Source organism: Rhipicephalus microplus, chromosome X (assembly GCF_043290135.1).
Source record: "Rhipicephalus microplus isolate Deutch F79 chromosome X, USDA_Rmic, whole genome shotgun sequence".
NCBI classification, from domain to species: Eukaryota; Metazoa; Arthropoda; class Arachnida; order Ixodida; family Ixodidae; genus Rhipicephalus; species Rhipicephalus microplus.
This window is the reverse complement of record NC_134710.1, coordinates 226,117,657-226,136,428: the sequence shown is the minus strand read 5'-3', so window position 1 is coordinate 226,136,428 and position 18,772 is coordinate 226,117,657. Positions and strand designations below refer to the sequence as shown.

The following is an 18,772-nucleotide window of genomic DNA, read 5'->3' as shown; positions in this document are numbered from 1 at the left end:
ATTGAAGTTCTTCATGCGAAAAGCCCATCCAAGCTTTGAGATATAAGAAAAAGTGGCCACTTGTAATTACTGTGGCATAATAAAATTAACCAAATTTAACGACTGCTCCCATATATATGCCACAATTATGATTCAGTTGTGACAGAGTGAGTATTTGAACACGACGATCATTAACTGCATGAGGTATTCCAAAATCTTTGTCTGCTTGGTTATGAGTTTCATTGAGTGTAGCACTAGGCGGACATGGACACAAGAACACATAACACATGAAAAACACATGACACAAGGCGTTATACTTCGGCACAATATTTTTTTACCTACAGCTTCGTATTGGTGAAACTTACTTTTAGTTTCAGATTTCTTATGCCATATCTCCACAAATGTCTTCACTCTAGATATGAAGTTAATGTATATTTTTTCATTATATGTCCTACATATGAGAATCTTTGTTGTAAAATATTTTGCAATATAAAAAGGACCACATTTTTTTCCCAAACAACTTTGATTCAAAAATTTGAAAAATTGATGAAAAAATTACTTGCCACCTATCTTCACACTTACATTACAATTACTTCTAATAATATCCCCTATGCTTTCCTTGGCACCATTGTTTATTAGTACTCATTAATATTGCATCGAACAAAAAAATGACCCCTAAACTTGCGCTTCTTTTCTACAAGCTGTAAATGAGATTTGCAGTGCATAATGTTTTATCTGTTCACAGTCGACCTTCAGTAATGCATAAATAAATAACAGACAACTTAATAGGGGCTACTATATTTTCTCTAAATATACTGTCTTGAACTAACAAGGTTTTCCTACACACTCACTTATTCAAGATGTTCAACACAGAAGGCCTACAGACATAGTGAAACGAGAGAAATCCTGAAGTGCACCAATACATAAATTAGCTTATACTAATGTTTAAGATTAATAAAATTTCATGAACTTTCATGTGGCCGCACTATTGCACAGTTTAGATAACTTACCATAGGTAGGTTAGCAACAAATATTAAATAGATGGAAGAACTTTGATATATAATTTTTAAATTACATAGAAAACATTTACCGTGCAAATAAACAAGGTCCTTAATAATGGGGGACTATTCAATTTTTTTTCTTTATCTCACCATACTGTGCATCAACATGCTTACTGCTGAACTGCCATTCAAATTGTCGATCAATAATGCTGTAAAAGACTAAAGCGCACTTTAAAATTGCATGCGACAATATTTTTCATAAAGTTGCACGGCAGGAAGCGCTGCCACCATGTAATGCTCGGTATGCACAAAGCGGAAGAATACAGAGCAAAGTGATCTGTGCTGCCTCAACATAGCAAGACAGGTAAAAAATGTTTTAGTCAATGCAAGACACGCAAGTGAGGTTTAGAATAATGACTTCAGCTACAGTAGACTCTCAGTAAACAGAAATATTTTAATGAAACTGCTGCTTAAAACTGTAATGTTAAGGATGTCTGAGTATTTTTGTGTCTGTTCAGCAGGAGAGAGAAGGAGGGAAAGAAAAACAGAAGGACAGAGAGGTTAGCCAGTTCTCAGACCGGCTGGCTAGCCTGTGCTGAAGAAGGGGGTAAGGGGAATAAAAGATGATAGTCATAAGACTGTTGCCATCAAGGAAGAAGAAAGTGAGCCCAATTTGACTACCACAGCAGGGCAATTTCTGCTAGCTGCTTTTGGCAGTGCCAGACACGTGTGCTGCTAATGGGACAGAAAATGTGAAGTGCCAAGTAAATGCTATCTGCACAGAGCCAAAAAACCTAGAAGAAGAAAGCAGTCTCATGCCCCCAGTGAAGACTTCACAATGCAAGAAAATTATTGAAGGCCATGAAGCGATTGGGAGGAAGAAGTCGCATGCAACATCGTAGGGATAGGATGGATGCAGAAAGAAAACGAGCTAGGGGGGTCCACTATAGGCAGCAAGAACTGGGTGTGGGAGTTCAGCGAGCTCCTTACAGGACTCTGCATCATCGGCATCTGATGTATCCAAGACGGCCAGGTCAGCTGCAATAACATCGTCAGGGGTCAACCTGTCATCACGGGTTGCAGAAGCTGGCGCAAGTGCACCCTGGTGATCGCCAGACCCTTCGTCAGAGTGGTTTATGGGCCATGTGTCTTCCACAGGTATGGCCTCTTAATTTGGGGAAGAAGACAGATCCCAAAAACCGTCCAAAAAAGAAATCAACACAACATTATAAGAAACAGGTGACAATGTGAGAATTAAGTAGGGCGTACAAGAATCTTATAAACAAAGCCAGCTTTTCCAGGTGAAAATCTACATGAACAATTCGTATGCCATGGAGCACTTCTTTTATTGTTGTTGTTGGAGTGACCATTTCAACACTACGTCTAAAAAACAATTTGTACAAGAATCAACATAGACACAAATCACACTCACTTTTTTCGCTATTTTGTGAATACACAGCAGTATTCTAACATGACGTGTCAGCAACAAGCATAGGGGATGAGCATGCATCAACATAAGTAAAGTATTTTACTTCCGAACCATACCTTATGGCAGTTTATTACTAATTGCACAGCCCCACATTTGGTGCAGTGAAATGCAGTTTCGTATGTTGATAAAATACAGGTCAAGTCTCTAAGTAGCAGAAGCCCCTTACAATATCATCAATGTAATCAATTTTTCTGAGTTCCTGAGAACTCTTTAATATGCCATCACAGATGATTAATTTACTCACCAGTAGCACTTTGTAAAATTTGGGGACGAGGACTAGGAGGCCTGTTTACTTGAGATGGATGTGCCACAGCATGCCATAACCCAGGAACAGTCACAGGCAAAGCTGATGATTCCAGCGTTCCATTCCCCAACTGTCCACTTATGCCCAGGCCAAAGATGTACAGTTTTCCCGATTGAGGAGCGTAAGCCACAGTGTGACACCTGCATTAACCAGTTTCTCATGCTCTTGAGGACAGCAGAGATGCAGTAATAGAAGTGATTTTTGGTGTTTGAGAGCTGCTTTTGAATGAGGAAATCTAAGCAGTTTGGAACACAAATGTATGTTTTAAGAGAAGAAAACATCTCCACTCAAAGTAAGAGAAGCATGAATATGTACATTGCTCCCATGTAAGTAGCCCACTTTGCATGTGATTAATGTGACACATAAAAATGCACATTTTTAAACGTGTTCGCATACATCACTGATCATATAATAAACTAAGCGAATGTGCAGTCGATCCCAAATATATCAAACTAGGATATATTGAATTATTGGCTATACGAAACAGCTCAAAAATCCCCTTTAATTTTCCATGCAGAAGTATGGGACCTGTGCATCTACATATTGAACTCCCACACAGCAGGACATCCACTGTATTGAACGCTGCGCCGTGCCGAAGCCCAGAAAATGCATTTTCCCTAGCGAAAACTGATCAATGTTCAGACACGTTCTATCAAGTTCCGATCCTTTTTCATGCGCATGTGAAAAAAAAAAACAGTGTTATTCCATTGCGCTGATCTGATTTGTTGCGCAGCACTTACAAGCGCAACGGTATGTTTGATGTGCGATCTGGAGATCTTAATGTGTGGGCATAGTGTTTTTTTAAAAGGACCGATTGCCGAGGAAGCCAAAATGAGAATGCAAAGTGACTCGGCAATCTCATTGCAATGTTTGCATTCCCTTCCTTGTCTGTTAGCACACAATGGCATGCGAGCCTGAAAAGCATAGCCTTCGATATGTGTAACCTTGTTACGTATTTTTAGTGTTTTGGGTTTTAAAACGTGTGTCTCGGAAACTATGCTTTTTTTTATCTTCTCGCATCAAAGCCACTGAAAGCAGCAGCTGCCAGCTACAAAGCCACAAGCGACGTCAATATTGCCAATATGTCAACGGTGGGAACTCGAACAAACTCTGCGTTGTGCCTTTTGCGCCTTGTGGTCTCGTGTACTTCTCGCCTCGTTCCTAATATATCCTTATTCGGGAGTTGAACTGAACGTTGACTCGCACGTAGCAATAAAAATTATGACTAGCGCTTGGAGCGACGTCTAGTAAACAACCGTCATAAACGTTCGTTGTGGGCCAGGTGACGACTTCAGGTGTGTCATCATCGCTGACAACGGCGTACAGTGCCTCAGTGAATCCTACGACTTATCAGCGTTTCCAGGCACCCTCTTGGACAGTGAGCGACTTCATCAGCACAGATGACAATGTAGCTGTTTCTGACTGCATTGATGTTGAGATTTTGCCTGCCGTTTCCAGAGCCGCGGAAGCGTAGCCGTGCAGTTATGAATGTGCGAACGCCTTTGCTGCCGCTGCTAACCAGCCTTTTACTGCACTACAAAACACAATCAATGTTGCTGTGGCCGAAGGAGCTAAATTTGCTTATTTGAAAAATTTGAATGATATATTGAGAATTACTAGAACTTGACTGTGTGCAAGAAGCAAGACAAGTTTACAGACTATTTTAATGCAAAATGAAGTGCGGTAGCTTGCATTTTGCACCTTGTTTTTCATTATACTGTGAGCGAATCGTTATGTTAGCCTTTGTAACAATTTGAGGCCTGAAATGCTTCAATTTGGGCCTTATATATGCATATTTTGTATTTTGAATTCGCGATATATCAAACTATTTCGCGATTCCCCTTGAGTTCAATATATCCGGGATCAATTGTACTACATAGCATAAAATGAACACTTTTCAACGAGACTAAATGTTTTCAGAATGCATCTTCATTAGCACATGAGGAGTTGACATTAGCCCAGTCAAGTACGATTTGTTTGCAGTAAAAGACATTGCATAAGGGAGTAACAAATTACCTTAATATGAGGGAAATGTAACTTGTGCTAGGAGCTGCGGGCTCAGAAAGTTCTCAGCTATTTGTGCATGAGGAATGCCAATACAGAATGGAGGAGGGAAACCAGAAAATTGCCAAGCAAATAGTTGGACAAAGCTGGGGGTGAAATCGGAAAGAATGGTCGGTTAAGAGAAAGGGTTCAAGAAATGGTGAGAGGTCTGTGGAAAATAAGTATGCTTATGAAATCAGCACTGGAAACTTACAAAACCTTAAGGAACCTACTAAAGAAAAGATCCACAATAACTCTATGGGTAGTTCTTTGTTGTTTAAAGATAGTACGGCAGCATAGCAGAGTTAGATGTACTGATTGATTGATATGTGGGGTTTAATGTCCCAAAACCGCCATATGATTATGAGAGACGGCGTAGTGGAGGGCTCCGGAAATTTCGACCACCTGGGGTTCTTTAACGTGCACCCAAATCTGAGTACATGGGCCTACAACATTTCCGCCTCCATCGAAAATGCAGCCGTCGCAGCCGGGATTTGAACCCGCGACCTGCGGGTCAGCAGCCGAGTACCTTAGCCACTAGACCACCGCGGCGGGGCAGTTAGATGTACTGAGCGAGGTACCAAGAGATGTACACATCATGCAGTGTGAGCGAAAAGGAGGAGAAAATGCCTGGACACTTGATATTTTTCTGTAAAACACCTGCAGTTTAAAACAATCGGGCTGAATCTTTCAAGGCATTGGGGTTTGTAGACAGTGGAGATCAGATGGAGGCCATGAACTACTCTGTGGGCTTACGAAAAAAAAACACATCCTACAAAAAGCACGCACTACTTTGGACAGCTAGGCCAAATCCTGCAGATGTGCACAACAAGGAGAGTTTAGAAAGAGAGCACGAAGTTTCCATTTTTACAGGCTTTCCTTGTGCTAATTTTATTCACAGCTGTCAGCACCTGCTGTTTAACATCCCACAACAGATAGCACAGACAGGAATAGCAACGAGAGAGAGTGATCACATTTTTTCAAGCATGCTCAAGGTCATGATATGCACAGGACCTAGCTTTTTTTCAAGCCCTACCAACACTCCCTGTGCAGTATGCTCATACTGACGAAAGAAGAGAGAAAGCACCTCAAGCGTGTCACATACCCCACTAACTCAGCTTGCACTTGACAGACAGACAGAGAGACAGGCAGACAGGTAGACAATGAACTTTATATAAGCCCTGAGGAATAACTTTGAGAACCCTCTTATAGGGGAGCCAGCGTGGGTCACTCCTACATCTGGACAGGCCTGCCGCGCCTGACAGCCACATCGCTAGAATTTCTTGCGGCATTTAATTTGTGGGGCAGTAAGATCCATTACTGAGGTCATTCAGTTGTTATCAGGAAAAGTGGGTCAGGAACCTTTAAATGCATCCTTGCAGTTATTCTCACATGCATAGTATCTATAAGACTCACCGGCCACATGAAAGCTGGGAGATAGCAGTGCCCATAAGTTCCACAACTCGCCGTGGTACTGCCTCATTCACTTTCACTCCATGACCAAGTTGCCCGTGGGTGCCTGCTCCAAATGTGAAGACCCCTCCATCCTGCAAACACAAGTTTCGAGCTTTTTGAGCTAATGTACATACAAGAATGGAGGAAAAAAAAAAAAAAACAGTGGTCATAACACTACTATACAGAAAATAGAAACGTAAGAATGTTCCCCAGAGTAAACTGAAGAGTTCTTTTTCTTGTTGTAAGTGAGCAATACAATGTAGCTTTACATTTACTCATGCTCATACACAGGCAATGTCTAGTGCACGGTGATAGAATAGACAGGTGGCCAAACGTGCCGCTTTGCAAATGCAGCGCGCGTCACGAAGTTGCTCAAGTTGCCAACGTTTCTCCCCAAGATGGCAGCAGGGGTACTCCAGGACAATTGCTCCCCCAAGCGCATTTGAATGTACGTAGCCAGCATGCACCACGAGCATTTAAACTGCATTTCTTGCGCCTGACTTTTCAGAAAGAGCTGAACCGTGTAGTGCTGTACACCAAAGAAGTCTCGAGTAAAACTGAAGAGTTGCCGTAACTTCAACAGCCTTCTCATGGAAATTTGTACAAGCTCTTTGACCTCAGACATGTCATTCATTAATTGCTTGTTTGCTGCTTCATTTTTTTATTGTGCTAAATATAGAGTGGTTGTGAAAAGCTTACGGTGACACACACCTCACTGCCATTTATCATGTTTGAAACGAATATCTTTGTGACGTGTTCATGCTCAAGTACATCTCTTTCTTTTCCCAATTCCAATGTGTATAAGAAATCCTTTAATAAATACACAGATATGTAGGAACGGTATGCTTGTCAAAACTACTGTTGGCACACACACACAGATACACACACACAGATACACACACACAGATACACACACAACCACACACACGCAGTCACTGTCACGGTAGTCTCCGTGCATCACCGTGCCGTGCACTGATGCGAACGCGACGTGCAACGCTATCGGTGCATAGGCGAGACCCAGCTGTAACCGGCCACTACCAAGTCTATTACAAAGCTCAGCGTGCAACGTAACCAGCATTGCAGCCGTGTCTCTTCCCCTGTGCTTGAGTCACTTGGGTAGTTAGTGTCTGTGGTTGCTAGAATCCACAGAGTAAGAGCGGCGCTATGCAACGCAGCCAGAGTTGCCATTTCGCTATCAGTCTACGCAGTGATGAAAGCGACACTTAACTTTTTGGAGCTGATTTTAGAGCGGAAAAAATGGTGCTTTGAGGCAGCCTTAAGTGTCTTTGGAGCAGAAAAAAATGCTATAACTAAGGGTTGTTATTGGTGTTTTCGGAGCACATGCATGTTCCTAACAACTCCTGAAGTCTAAAACATCACTTAAGCATCCAATAAATATTTATATTTGTTATTAAACATGCCATATGCTAGTATACAGCTAGTATACAAGCAGTATAGTTTGTGTAAATCATGGGCGGGGGGGGGGGGGGGGGGAGGGGTTAGAGAGTTTAGACTTTTCTGGTGTTCAGACTGGGGAGGACACCCCTTGCAAATGTCCCACTTGAGATTTAGCTTTAGCATGTGATATAACTGAGTTAACAGTAACGTATAGCGCTATCAACTTCTTAAAAGGCTTTCTATCTTTTACGGCGTACTTGTGTTAAATGCCCCTCATCTGTGTGAACTACGGAAATCGAAAAAAGTGAGAAAAAGAGACAATAAAACAATGCAATTGCTCAAGCTCAAACCCAATACTAATTTTTTTAAATTTTATTTGAAAGCATGATTTATTTCCTATATAAATAAAAACACAACCAATATTAAATATATGGATTGGACACCATGGCCTGATATGTGTCACCCCTTGAGATTTTTCTGGATTTACGCCACTGAGTAGCATACTAGGATAATAAAGTATACAGCTTGATTTTGGTTTCGCTTAGGTTCACGAGATGGTCCTAAGGTTTAACTTCATTCTTTTTAGTTTACCAACATCCTTTTGGGGCAGGTTTGGAGCACTTACTAGTAAATATTGCACTTAGGAGCAGCATAGAACAGCATTTCTCTTTTGGAGCAGTTTGAAGCAATTGGAGCAGCACTTCTATCACTATCTACCATACCAGCCTTGCAGTAGTGATTAGATTATCCACTCTAATGAGTCATATTCTTGGTGTCCAACCCATCGTGGTCCAACATGCGTGCACGACCGCATCAGTATTTCTGCTCAATTAGTAAAGTGGCTGAAAATGTACCGTAGATGTGGTTGTGACCATGGGGTGAAATTGCTTTGCTCCAAATTACAAAACTGGCTACAAAACGTGCAAAGAAAAGCTGTGTTTTTTCTCTGCATCGAAAGACTCCCAGCAGCTGAAGTCTAAAGTCCTCCGACAACCTATGCGAGAAACACTTCAAGCCACATAGGGCATTGAAGACATAGGAAGCCATGTATAAGGACCATGTGATCGCAAGTGCTCCTCGTCGAGCATGCCTGGCCAAAGACACAGTGCATGCAATATTTCTGAATTGTTCGCAGCATTTATCGAAGTTGACCAAGCAAAGGAAGAAGCCTGCTGGGAGGCTGAGCCCACAGCCTCAAAAGAAACTACTTGTGCAAGATGAAGTGGTGCGCTTCCCGACAACTCGGAGGTGGATCACCATTCCTGTGACAAGCCACATTCGAGTACTTGTGAAAGCGCCATAGAAAGGGAATCAGTGCTAAGAGCTCCTTTGTCGGACTCACCCCTTCGTTCATGTATATTGAGCGCATTCGATTCGTTGTTCTAAAATTTAGCTTCACAGTTCTGGGGCTGCCATCAACTTGAAGCTAACGAAGTAAGAAGCATAGTTTTTCACAAGTTGAGTGAACAGAGGGGTGCAGCATTTAAATGAGCCATCGTCACCTACCATAGCTGTCATCAAAGTTGGTAGATGTGTTGTATGACATGATGGTAAAGACTCGGGAAGGAAATTTCGATGCCTGAATTACAACTAATTTCTGGCACCACGAGCATGGAAGATATCACCACCTTGTTAAAACGAGTCAACGAGCTAGCTTTGTGCCACGGAGGACTAAATGCTGCTGTCTTTTGGGGATGTGGACCTGCAGGCTTCTTGGACATGAGGGGTCAATGTCGTCACCAGCAGTGTCTGCTAGTGAACCCTCCCCATTCTGGCACATGCATGAGGTGTCTTGCATTGTTTAAAACACTAAGATTTTGCCAAAGTCGACTAACCAGAAAATTCACAGCTGTAACTCACAGACTGCTCTTTTTGTCAGTTCCAACTACTAATCAGCATTTGCTGCCTTTAAGAAGAGTGAATGCCACTTTAAAAAGATTAAAAAAACTACTTTCAACTAAGCTGAAAGCAGTGATGAAACAAGTGCAGAATCAAATGAAAAATATTAGTACTGAGCCGATTGAAGACAAATTGAGCAAGTTAAATCTGCCTGAACCTCACATGGCAGAAATCAAAGAATGCCTGTCCACCGCAATGTTCAGCAATAAGTTCAGCAATAAGAAAAAAAGATGCTACACCAAAGGCTGGCTCCTCACTTGTCTTTTGTTGTTACGCTTCTTTACAGTGGCTACGCTTTTCTGCGAAATAACATCCTGCTGCTACCAAGCCTTACTACTGCAAGAAAGTATCTTAGTACGGTATGCATGTGTTCGGTTTCGACAAGCGTTTCTTTGCTGGCTCAAAGAAAAAGATCTCGCGCCTGGACATAGGTCGGCGAACTCACTCATGAGTCCGAGCCAGGAACATTTTGGCAAGCCTGAGTCCGAGTGAGTCCAGTTCAAGAAAATTTTTGTGAGTGTAAACCTGGGTCATTTAGCCCAGGAAAATTTTGGTGAATCTGAGTCGGAGTGAGTCCATATATTTATTGAGTGAGTCTACGTGGATTCCACTTCCTTTTGCCGAATTATCGTCCTATCTATATACTGTTCAGCATTACTATCAGCCTTATCTGGACTTGCAACTAATCCCACGTATTTCAAAGCAGTGTACTTTATACTTTACTTCAATACTTTTTGATCAGAACTGCAAATTATCTAGGGATTAAGGGGGTGCCTTGATCTCCCCCTCATCAACTCTTCCGGGGAAGTGCTTGATAAATATATCATTACGGTTAGATTGAGTTTAACTATGTTTATTTACAGGAGAGATCAGGCGACGATCGGCAATGATGGCGAACATAGGCCGAACCAAGTAACTTCCTCTTCCTCTACTTTAGTCCCCAAAACATGGCCCAGCTCATACCGTATCATTCCCCGGTTCCCAGACGAAGCCCGCTGGGCGAGGGGAATCATTGGCGTAGTGTGGGATGGAACTACTTGAGACAAGCTACATGCGCCAACTGTGTTTGGCTTGACCGACGACCAGCTGACATCAAGCATGCCACCACGTAGGTCAAGTCACTCAGGCGATTTACAGTAACGAATAGACCGACATAGTGCGCTAAAAATTTCTGGCATAAGCCACGTTTCCGCTGAGGGGTCCACAACCACACGAGGTCCCCTTTTTCGAATAAAACGGTGTCATGGTGTTGATCACACCTCTGCTTGGAGCGATCTTGCAATGCCAGTGTGGGAATATGGGCAATTTTGCAGGCTTCTTCAGCTCGGCACAGTGTGTGAGCAACTGAATCGTCAGTATGGAGCTCGAATGGAAGTATTGTATCGAGGCAGCTGCGCGATGGTTGAGCGTACAGTAGGTAGAACGGAGCGAAGTCCGTGGTTTCGTGCTTCGCTGTATTGTAAGCATAGGTGATGAATGGTAAAATGTCATCCCAGTTCTTGTGATTTGAGGATACATACATAGCCAGCATATTAGTAAGCGTGCGGTTTGTGCGTTCCACAAGGCCATTTGTTTGGGGATGATATGGCGTTGAATGGCGAAACTGCGAAGTGCAGAGACGAAGCAATTCCTCTACAGTGTCGGTGACGAACTGGCGACCGCGATCACTAATGATGACATGAGGCGGACCATGGCGACGAACGATGGATCGTAACAGGAAAGAGGCGACGGAATCCGCTGTGGAAGATGGTATCGCAACAGTTTCTGCATAGCTGGTAAGGTGATCGACGCAGACTATGATAAAGCGGTTGTTGTTGGAAGACCACGGAAACGGTTTTAGCAGGTCGATACCAACTTGTTCAAAAGGTGTTGTGGGCGGCGTTATAGGGTGAAGGAGGCCATGCGTACTGCTTGTAGAACGTTTGTGGTGTTGGCATTAGTCGCAACTGGAGACGTATTGCTTCATACATTGTTGCATTTTAGGTCAGTAGATGCGCTCTTGAGTTCGATGCAAAGTGCGGATGAATCCAAGATGGCCAGACGTCGGGTCATCATGCAGGAAAGGAGGATGTCGTACCACAGGCTTTGGGGAACCTTTAGCAAATACCACGCACCAATTGCCGAGAAATTCACCTTGTACAATAGTTCATCATCAAGACAAAAGCGACCACTGCCCTTGGGGCTTCCGACAGTGGCGAATAAAGAGTCTAAAGTCAAGTCATTGCGCTGTTCCCGCTGAAACGTGGTGACATCAGGAAATGCACGTGAAACAGTTGCAGAGCAGATGTCGAACATGTCTGTATTGTCGTCAGTCGTAAACAATGGAAGGCGAGAAAGACAATCGGCGTCGGTATGACGTCGTCCACTTTTGTATGCAACATTAAAGTCAAATTCCTGGAGGCGTAGAGCCCAACCTGCAAGGCGTCCAGAATGGTCTCGGAGAGTAACGAGCCAGCATAGGGAATGCTGGTCTGTTACAATCATGAAAGGACGCCCATACAAGTAACAACGAAACTTCTGAATAGCAAATACGGCTGCCAAGCATTTTTGTTCGGTCACAGTGTAATTTTTTTCAGCCTTGCTGAGGGAACGACTTGTATGGGCAACGACATGCTCTCTGTCATTATGACGCTGAACAAGAACGCCTCCGATGCCAATACCGCTTGCGTCGCTGTGTATTTCCGTAGGAGAAGATGGGTCAAAATGACGGAGAATGGGCTCTAATTTCAGCAGAAATTTGAGTTGACAGAACGCAGCGTCACATTCAGATGTCCACTCGAATGCACTGTCTTTTCCCAAGAGGCTGGTCAATGTGTACACAATGTCTGTAAATTTAGGCACAAAGCGTCGAAAATAAGAACATAACCCGAGAAAGCTGTGAAGTTCTTGTACAGATGTAGGTGGCTTAAAGGCGCTGACCGCTTCAATTTTCCGGGGGTCAGGCCTGCCCCATCTTTGTCTACCAAATGGCCAAGGATCAAGGCCTGCTGTTCACCAAACCGACACTTCTTTGAGTTCAAGACCAAGCCAGCCTTTCCCACACAGTCCAGAATGAGGCTCAAACGAACGTTATGTTCTTCGAATGTGCGGCCAAAAATGACAACGTGGTCCAGATACCACAAACAGATCTCCCATTTCAGTCCGCGAAGAATCGAGTCCATAAATCTTTCAAAAGTTGCGGGGGTATTGCATAGCCCAAATGGCATCACATTGAACTGATATAGTCCATCAGGTGTTACAAATGCCATTTTCTCTTTGTCAGCAGGGCGTACGGGGATTTGTCAGCAGGGTGTATGGGGTGTATGGGGATCGTAGATTGAGTGAAAAAAGGTATGAAGCACAATTTAAACAGTCAATTACGTCGTCGATTCGAGGCAGCGGATATACATCCTTTTTAGTCAAGGCATTCAATCGTCTATAATCAACGGAAGACCTCCAGGAACCGTCTTTCTTGCGAAACAAAATCACAGGTGCTGCCCACGGGCTGCATGACTCTTCAATAACGCCCTTCTGCCACATGCCCCGAACTTGTTCAGCTATAACTTTCCACTCGGATGACGACACCCTGTAAGGCTTTTGCCGAACCGGATGAGCAAAACCTGTGTCGATGGCATGCTGTGGTCGAGAGCATGGTAAAGACAGTCGCTTACCCTTTTCGCCGAAGTCAAACACTGACCCATGTCGTTGTAATAGTTGGACCAATTGTTGTTCATGTGACCGTAGCGTCTTGTTAACCATGCTCAAAAGGTGGGACTTGTAGAAGGTACTCCGTTTAGAGGTGCCCACGCGTTTTTCACTTTCCTCGTCGTTGATGGCGACAATAGAATTTTCCGTGACGCCACGGAACAGTGCGAGCTTCATTCCTCAAGGAAGGATAATCGGCGCAGATGAAGAATTAAGTGCCCACAAAAACGCGCAGCCATTAGTAATTGAAATAATCGAATGAAGCACTATTACATCTTTCTTTGCACACTTAACTATGAGAGGTTGAACGACGGCATAAAAGACTGATACTGCAGCTATTGGAGTAGATACGACTACTGAACTCATAGACCATGGTGGTAATGTCAGCTCTTTGGAAACAATCAGTAAGTCTTCCAGAAGCAACTGCTGATCAACTAAGGTGGGAAGGGCATCACCACCTCTAACAGAAACTTCACCCGTACCGCAGTTGACGAAAGCCCCACACTCTTGGAAGAAGTCTATGCCGAGAATAACATCATGTGTACACCATTTCAGAATGAGGAACTCAGTTGGGAACGCCTTTCCCGCCAAGAACACCTTGACAGCACATACTCCTACGGATTGAAGTATGTCCCTGCCCACGAAATCTACCAGAATCCTGATAGGAAAACATAACTTTGCGGCCTAAGCTATCCTTAAACGAACTGCTCATAACAGAAACTGTGGCACCAGTATCCACTAAAGCTGTTGCATACAATCCGTCTATTGACACACATATCCGGTTTTTGTCCATCGTAACTGGCGGAGGTATATGAGGTGAATCCTGTTGTGCGACCTCACCTCCATCGGCCGGGCCAGCTAGTTTCCCGACGGTGGTCGTGGCGACCGCCGCCGTAGAGGTGAAGGAGAGCGATGCATTCGGCCAGGTGGAGGTGTCAAGCTACGGTCAGAAGTGGGGGAGGTTCCCACCGACTCCCTTGTCGTAGGGTGCTATTGGGATACGTGGACCACCAAGGATCGTCATAAGAATTGTGGCCACCGCGAGGAGGTCTTGACGATGGCTCGAATCTCGATGTCATCTCTCTCTGCCGACGGCAGAACCGAGCAATGTGTCTTGGAGCACCACAGCTGTAGCACACAGGAGGTTGACGATATGCATTTTGGGAAGCATCGCAAGGGCGTGGTGACACAGGTGCGTATTCGTTCGGGTTCTGATAGTCGTCGGCCAGCTGTCGAGGGTAACTGAAGTGGCCTGGTGCCTAGTGTCTTGGTAGTGACTGCGCTGCGGCCTTGGTGGTGTGCCATAAACGTAGCCATACTCCTCGATGCCTGCTGCAGCAATGGAAACAGGATGCTGATGCTGGTCTGGAACCGGCAAGGATGTAGCTTCGCAAGGCGTCGCGTGAGTGTGTCGACCGAGTTCTTCACGCACGATCTCGGGTATTGTAGACGCAAGATCAGAAGGCGCGTAGTTGTCAACACTCGCTACCGTGGTCACATTATGTAATCGACCAAATTTAGGAGCAATGTGCCTCATCTTCTGTGCCTCAGCAATGTGCCTCAACATGCGTACAATGTGCTTGTACGCATGCCTAACAAGATGTTTAGAAACAATTTGGCTTTACTCGGCAGCATATGCATTGTGTATATGCTGCTGCTGCTGATCAGTGAATCCAACTTTCCAGAGTGCTGTGAATTGTTATACACCCTCAATTCACCACAATCACTTCAGTGTAAGTGCCACTTTCTGGTTCAAGCACATTGTAAAGTGCACTTGGCATCTTACCAAACATAATGAGTATTAAATTTACGCAATAAACGTTCCTATGCTATGCTCTGCTAGTATGCCTGGATCGCTGAGTGGTTACGACGTGCACCTTCGAATTGTGGGTATGTGGTTTCGAATCCCGCCTCGCCAAGAATTTCTATCTGTCTGTATTTGTCCTCTCATCCAACAAAGTCATTGCATCTCATGCCATACAAATTGGTGCATGTGTTCTGGGAGCTAAGCATAAGATGAAGAAAAGGATGAAGAGAGCCAGTTCCTTATAGAAATAATTACTGTTCCCAACTGATGGAGATTACCTGAACACTGAGTACAGAATAGCAAAGCTTCTCTGCCCTCCGTTTGGATGCCTTAGAATGCAGGGTTCTAAAATATGTGACAATGTCAATCCATATGCAGCTTATTTCTTCATTTTTTAAAGCGGGTAGTACATAAAATAACCAAAAACATTCTACTGAAAGAAAAAAGAGCAGCGCTCACAGTTATTTAGTGAGTGGAGTCGCAACGCCAAGAATAGACAGTCCCACAATACTATATTTATAATTATTAATCCTTATTAATCAATGGAATCAACCTCTGTCCCGCACCTTATGTACTAAACTTCTGGTGGAACAAATACTATTCATAAGAAGCCCTATTCATCAATGCAGCAAAAGACCAATGCATCGGCATGCTTTGATTACAGCTAACTGATGAAATGAAATTTCTTGAACGCAACCCACACAAATCTGTTTTCTGTATTAAATGGCTCACAAAAGCATTAGCTGCTGTCATCTTATTTTATTTTACCTGTACTTTATCACCCTTCAATTTCCCTCCTCCCATCTTATTGATAACCTCTATAAGACACTGTAACATACGAATAAATCAGTTGCAAGTTAGTGTGCCGTTAGTCAACCTGTACCTGTTTTTTTCATTTTCATTTTGTAGTACCCAGCACAAGGCATAACCATAACCAGGAACAAGCAGCCTAAATGTACTAAGCTTACCATACTTTCGAAAAAGACCTTGGCCCTTCCAACTACCAGTGCGAGCAGTGAAGGAAACTTTAGTTTGGCGGGATTTTGGATGCCCAGACACGACATTTCACTGAAGCCTGAATAACTGAATAGCTTATTATTTTTACAGGGAAGCAATATTTAAGGACTGCCACAAGTGTTATGTGCTCATTTTACACATCAATATGTTAAATAAAATGCCACTTCATCTTAAAAATATATTTTATTGCGACAACAAAGCTTGCATTCAGTTAGGCATGGCCAGAACTTCTGTGGGTGATTTTTCATCATCATCATCATCATCATCATCATCATCATCATCATTATTATTATTATTATTATTATTATTATTATTATTATTATTATTATTATTATTATTATTATTATTATTATTATTATTATTATTATTATTACCTTTAAAGAGGCTCTGCAACACTTTTTGAGCATGGTCAGAAAACGCTGCCAATCGGTAATCGAGGCACCCGAGAACACATGAGCCACATATTATAGCGCAGCACATGGCGTGGAATTCACCATAAATTCTCTAAGTTGGCTATAAATTGCTTTCTCTTCTTTCAAAACAGCTCAAAAATTACTTGTCCTAGCCCATCATATCAGCCATTGGCTGATTTGAGCATGGCACGCTCAGTCGTTAATGGCCTCGCCAGGGCAGGTCAGGACTTCAATCCACAAAGCGCACAATAAATACACAGCGCATTTAATCTGCTCTTTGTATGCCATGTTTATACAGATGTGTGCACACGTGCGTTTGCACTGAAAAGCTGCGTATTAAAGAAAAAAAATGTGAGAAAAAAGTGCTCCCGGTCACAAGGCCCGTGTGTCGTTTTTCTTTCCCTATGCCATCCCTCCCTGCTTAGCTTCCAGTGCTTTCATTGGGACGAGAGAAAAGGGAATGCAATAGGAGCGTGTGACAAATCATAACTCCGCTCGTACTGGTCGGACTTTGAAAATTTTGGCGGTGGTGAATTTGTGAGGCAATAAGTTCCTTGACTGAATCCATTCCATGGTTACTTAAAAAAGTGTTACAGGGCCCCTTTAAGTGTGAGTCTTAGGTGGGCTTTTAGCATGGACAAGGGACCAAGATCAGGCTCAGAAATTCAGCCCATGCACAGCTCTATGCTCTCAGTCTCCTCCACTCCAGAGACAAAGAGAAATGCACTCTAGATTCACCACATTGCTCCACAATAACTTCCAGCAAAGACTCTGCTCTATTGCAGTAGCTGCTGTACCTTGCGGCGCACAATTGAAAGAATGCATTCATAAAAACCACATGCTCAAGAACTATTTGATGACTGGCCCCAGCAGATGTTTCAAATAGGTGCCTTGGTCTGCCCTAGTGGCAATCACCAATAAACATGCTTTGTTCTATACACATAAAGTTATAATTACTGACTGTTATGTCAAAAATTTAATATTAAAATATATTATATTTAGGTTTAACTTTATTGGCAAACTACAGTTGAGGTTGACACCACGACAGGTGCACAGCCAGCCATTCTCTGGTCATGTGGGCCACATAAGAGGGAGCAAATCCATTTCGTATTGACACCCAGGTCGAGTCTTCTTGCACAGAGTTTTTAAGTGTGGACACTGTACCCTAAAGCTGCTTGCCAATTAAGTGCTTTTCAGGAATTCCATTCAAGAAGGCCTCGAAGTGCTTTAGCAACTCAACCACCTAAATGGTGCCTGACCACTGCTACCACTTCTTAGTCACAGAATACAACTCATGCATTGAAACTGTGAGATTTATCAAGAGATGAAAAAGGATTGCGACCGTTTTGTCATAGTTAGCTGCTAACCTTAGGATAAATGTGCTAAGGTGCCGAGACAAAACAGGAGTGTAACGTCAATGGTTATCGAAAACTGTGTCGTGCACACCTTATGCACATTATATAAATGTCACCTGTTTATGCAGACATTATGAAAAGTTCTTAAAATTCAGTTTTACGTCAGCAAGGAAATTACAGGTATGAGTATTAAATAGCATGAAGTTATGAGCATTAGAAAAAAAAAAACAAGAGAAGGTTATGGATCAAGAAACGGCATGTAGAGCAACCAATCATGCCAGCATGTATTTGATGCTAGTGAACAGGTTAATTGGTACAATTTGGGGAAAAGGGGGAAAGAAGAAAGAAATGAAAAAATATCCACACTATCAATCATTTTGTAGCATTGCGTACAGTCTGTGAAGCAAATGCTTACCGCAGTGAGGGCAGCAGTATGATTCTCTCCACAACAAACATGCTTGATTCTCTGGGAGCGAAGAGGCTTGAGCACGGTGGGATGCAGCCGATCCCTCTGGTCACTCAAACCAAGTTGGCCGCAACTGCCAAAATAAACCATTGAGCATCGCTTCAGAAAGTACATTTGCATAACTTAGAGAGACAAAATGGACACAGTAAAAAGCTTTTCTCCCATTTAGCACAAGGAGACTGGCAGCCAAATGCACAGGGAGGGCACATGGCTGTTAGCACACAAATTGCCATCACATGTATTAAATGGCCCAACCTTACACATAAGCTGTTAGAAAAATATCCAGAAAAGTGTTTGAAACCTAATTTTTCGAAGTGCACATCAGAAGCAATGTTATCAAATTCAAGTTACAACATATAATCAACAAATTCACAATTTGTTTCTAAAATATGAAATCAAAACTATGTAAATTGGCTAGATATTCCAGAATTGATTGTTTGTTGTTGTTGTTTGTGGGGTTTA

The 18,772-nt window shown here is 43.0% G+C and overlaps 1 protein-coding gene across 2 annotated transcripts in view; it reads right to left on the bottom strand.

Annotated features, from left to right (window-relative positions):
- The window catches only part of Herc4 (HECT and RLD domain containing E3 ubiquitin ligase 4), a 206,327-nt gene that overhangs the window by 137,565 nt on the left and 49,990 nt on the right, over window positions 1–18,772 (bottom strand). Inside the window, exons 6-9 of one of the 2 annotated variants that reach the window (XM_037435637.2) lie at window positions 18,260–18,383; window positions 6,233–6,363; window positions 2,714–2,913; window positions 1,971–2,147 (exon numbers count right to left, since the gene is read on the bottom strand). In XM_037435637.2, the coding sequence (XP_037291534.1) occupies window positions 1,971–2,147; window positions 2,714–2,913; window positions 6,233–6,363; window positions 18,260–18,383 (632 nt within the window). The remainder of the gene's footprint in view (window positions 1–1,970; window positions 2,148–2,713; window positions 2,914–6,232; window positions 6,364–18,259; window positions 18,384–18,772) is intronic. The other variant, XM_037435639.2, reaches the window with a different exon arrangement.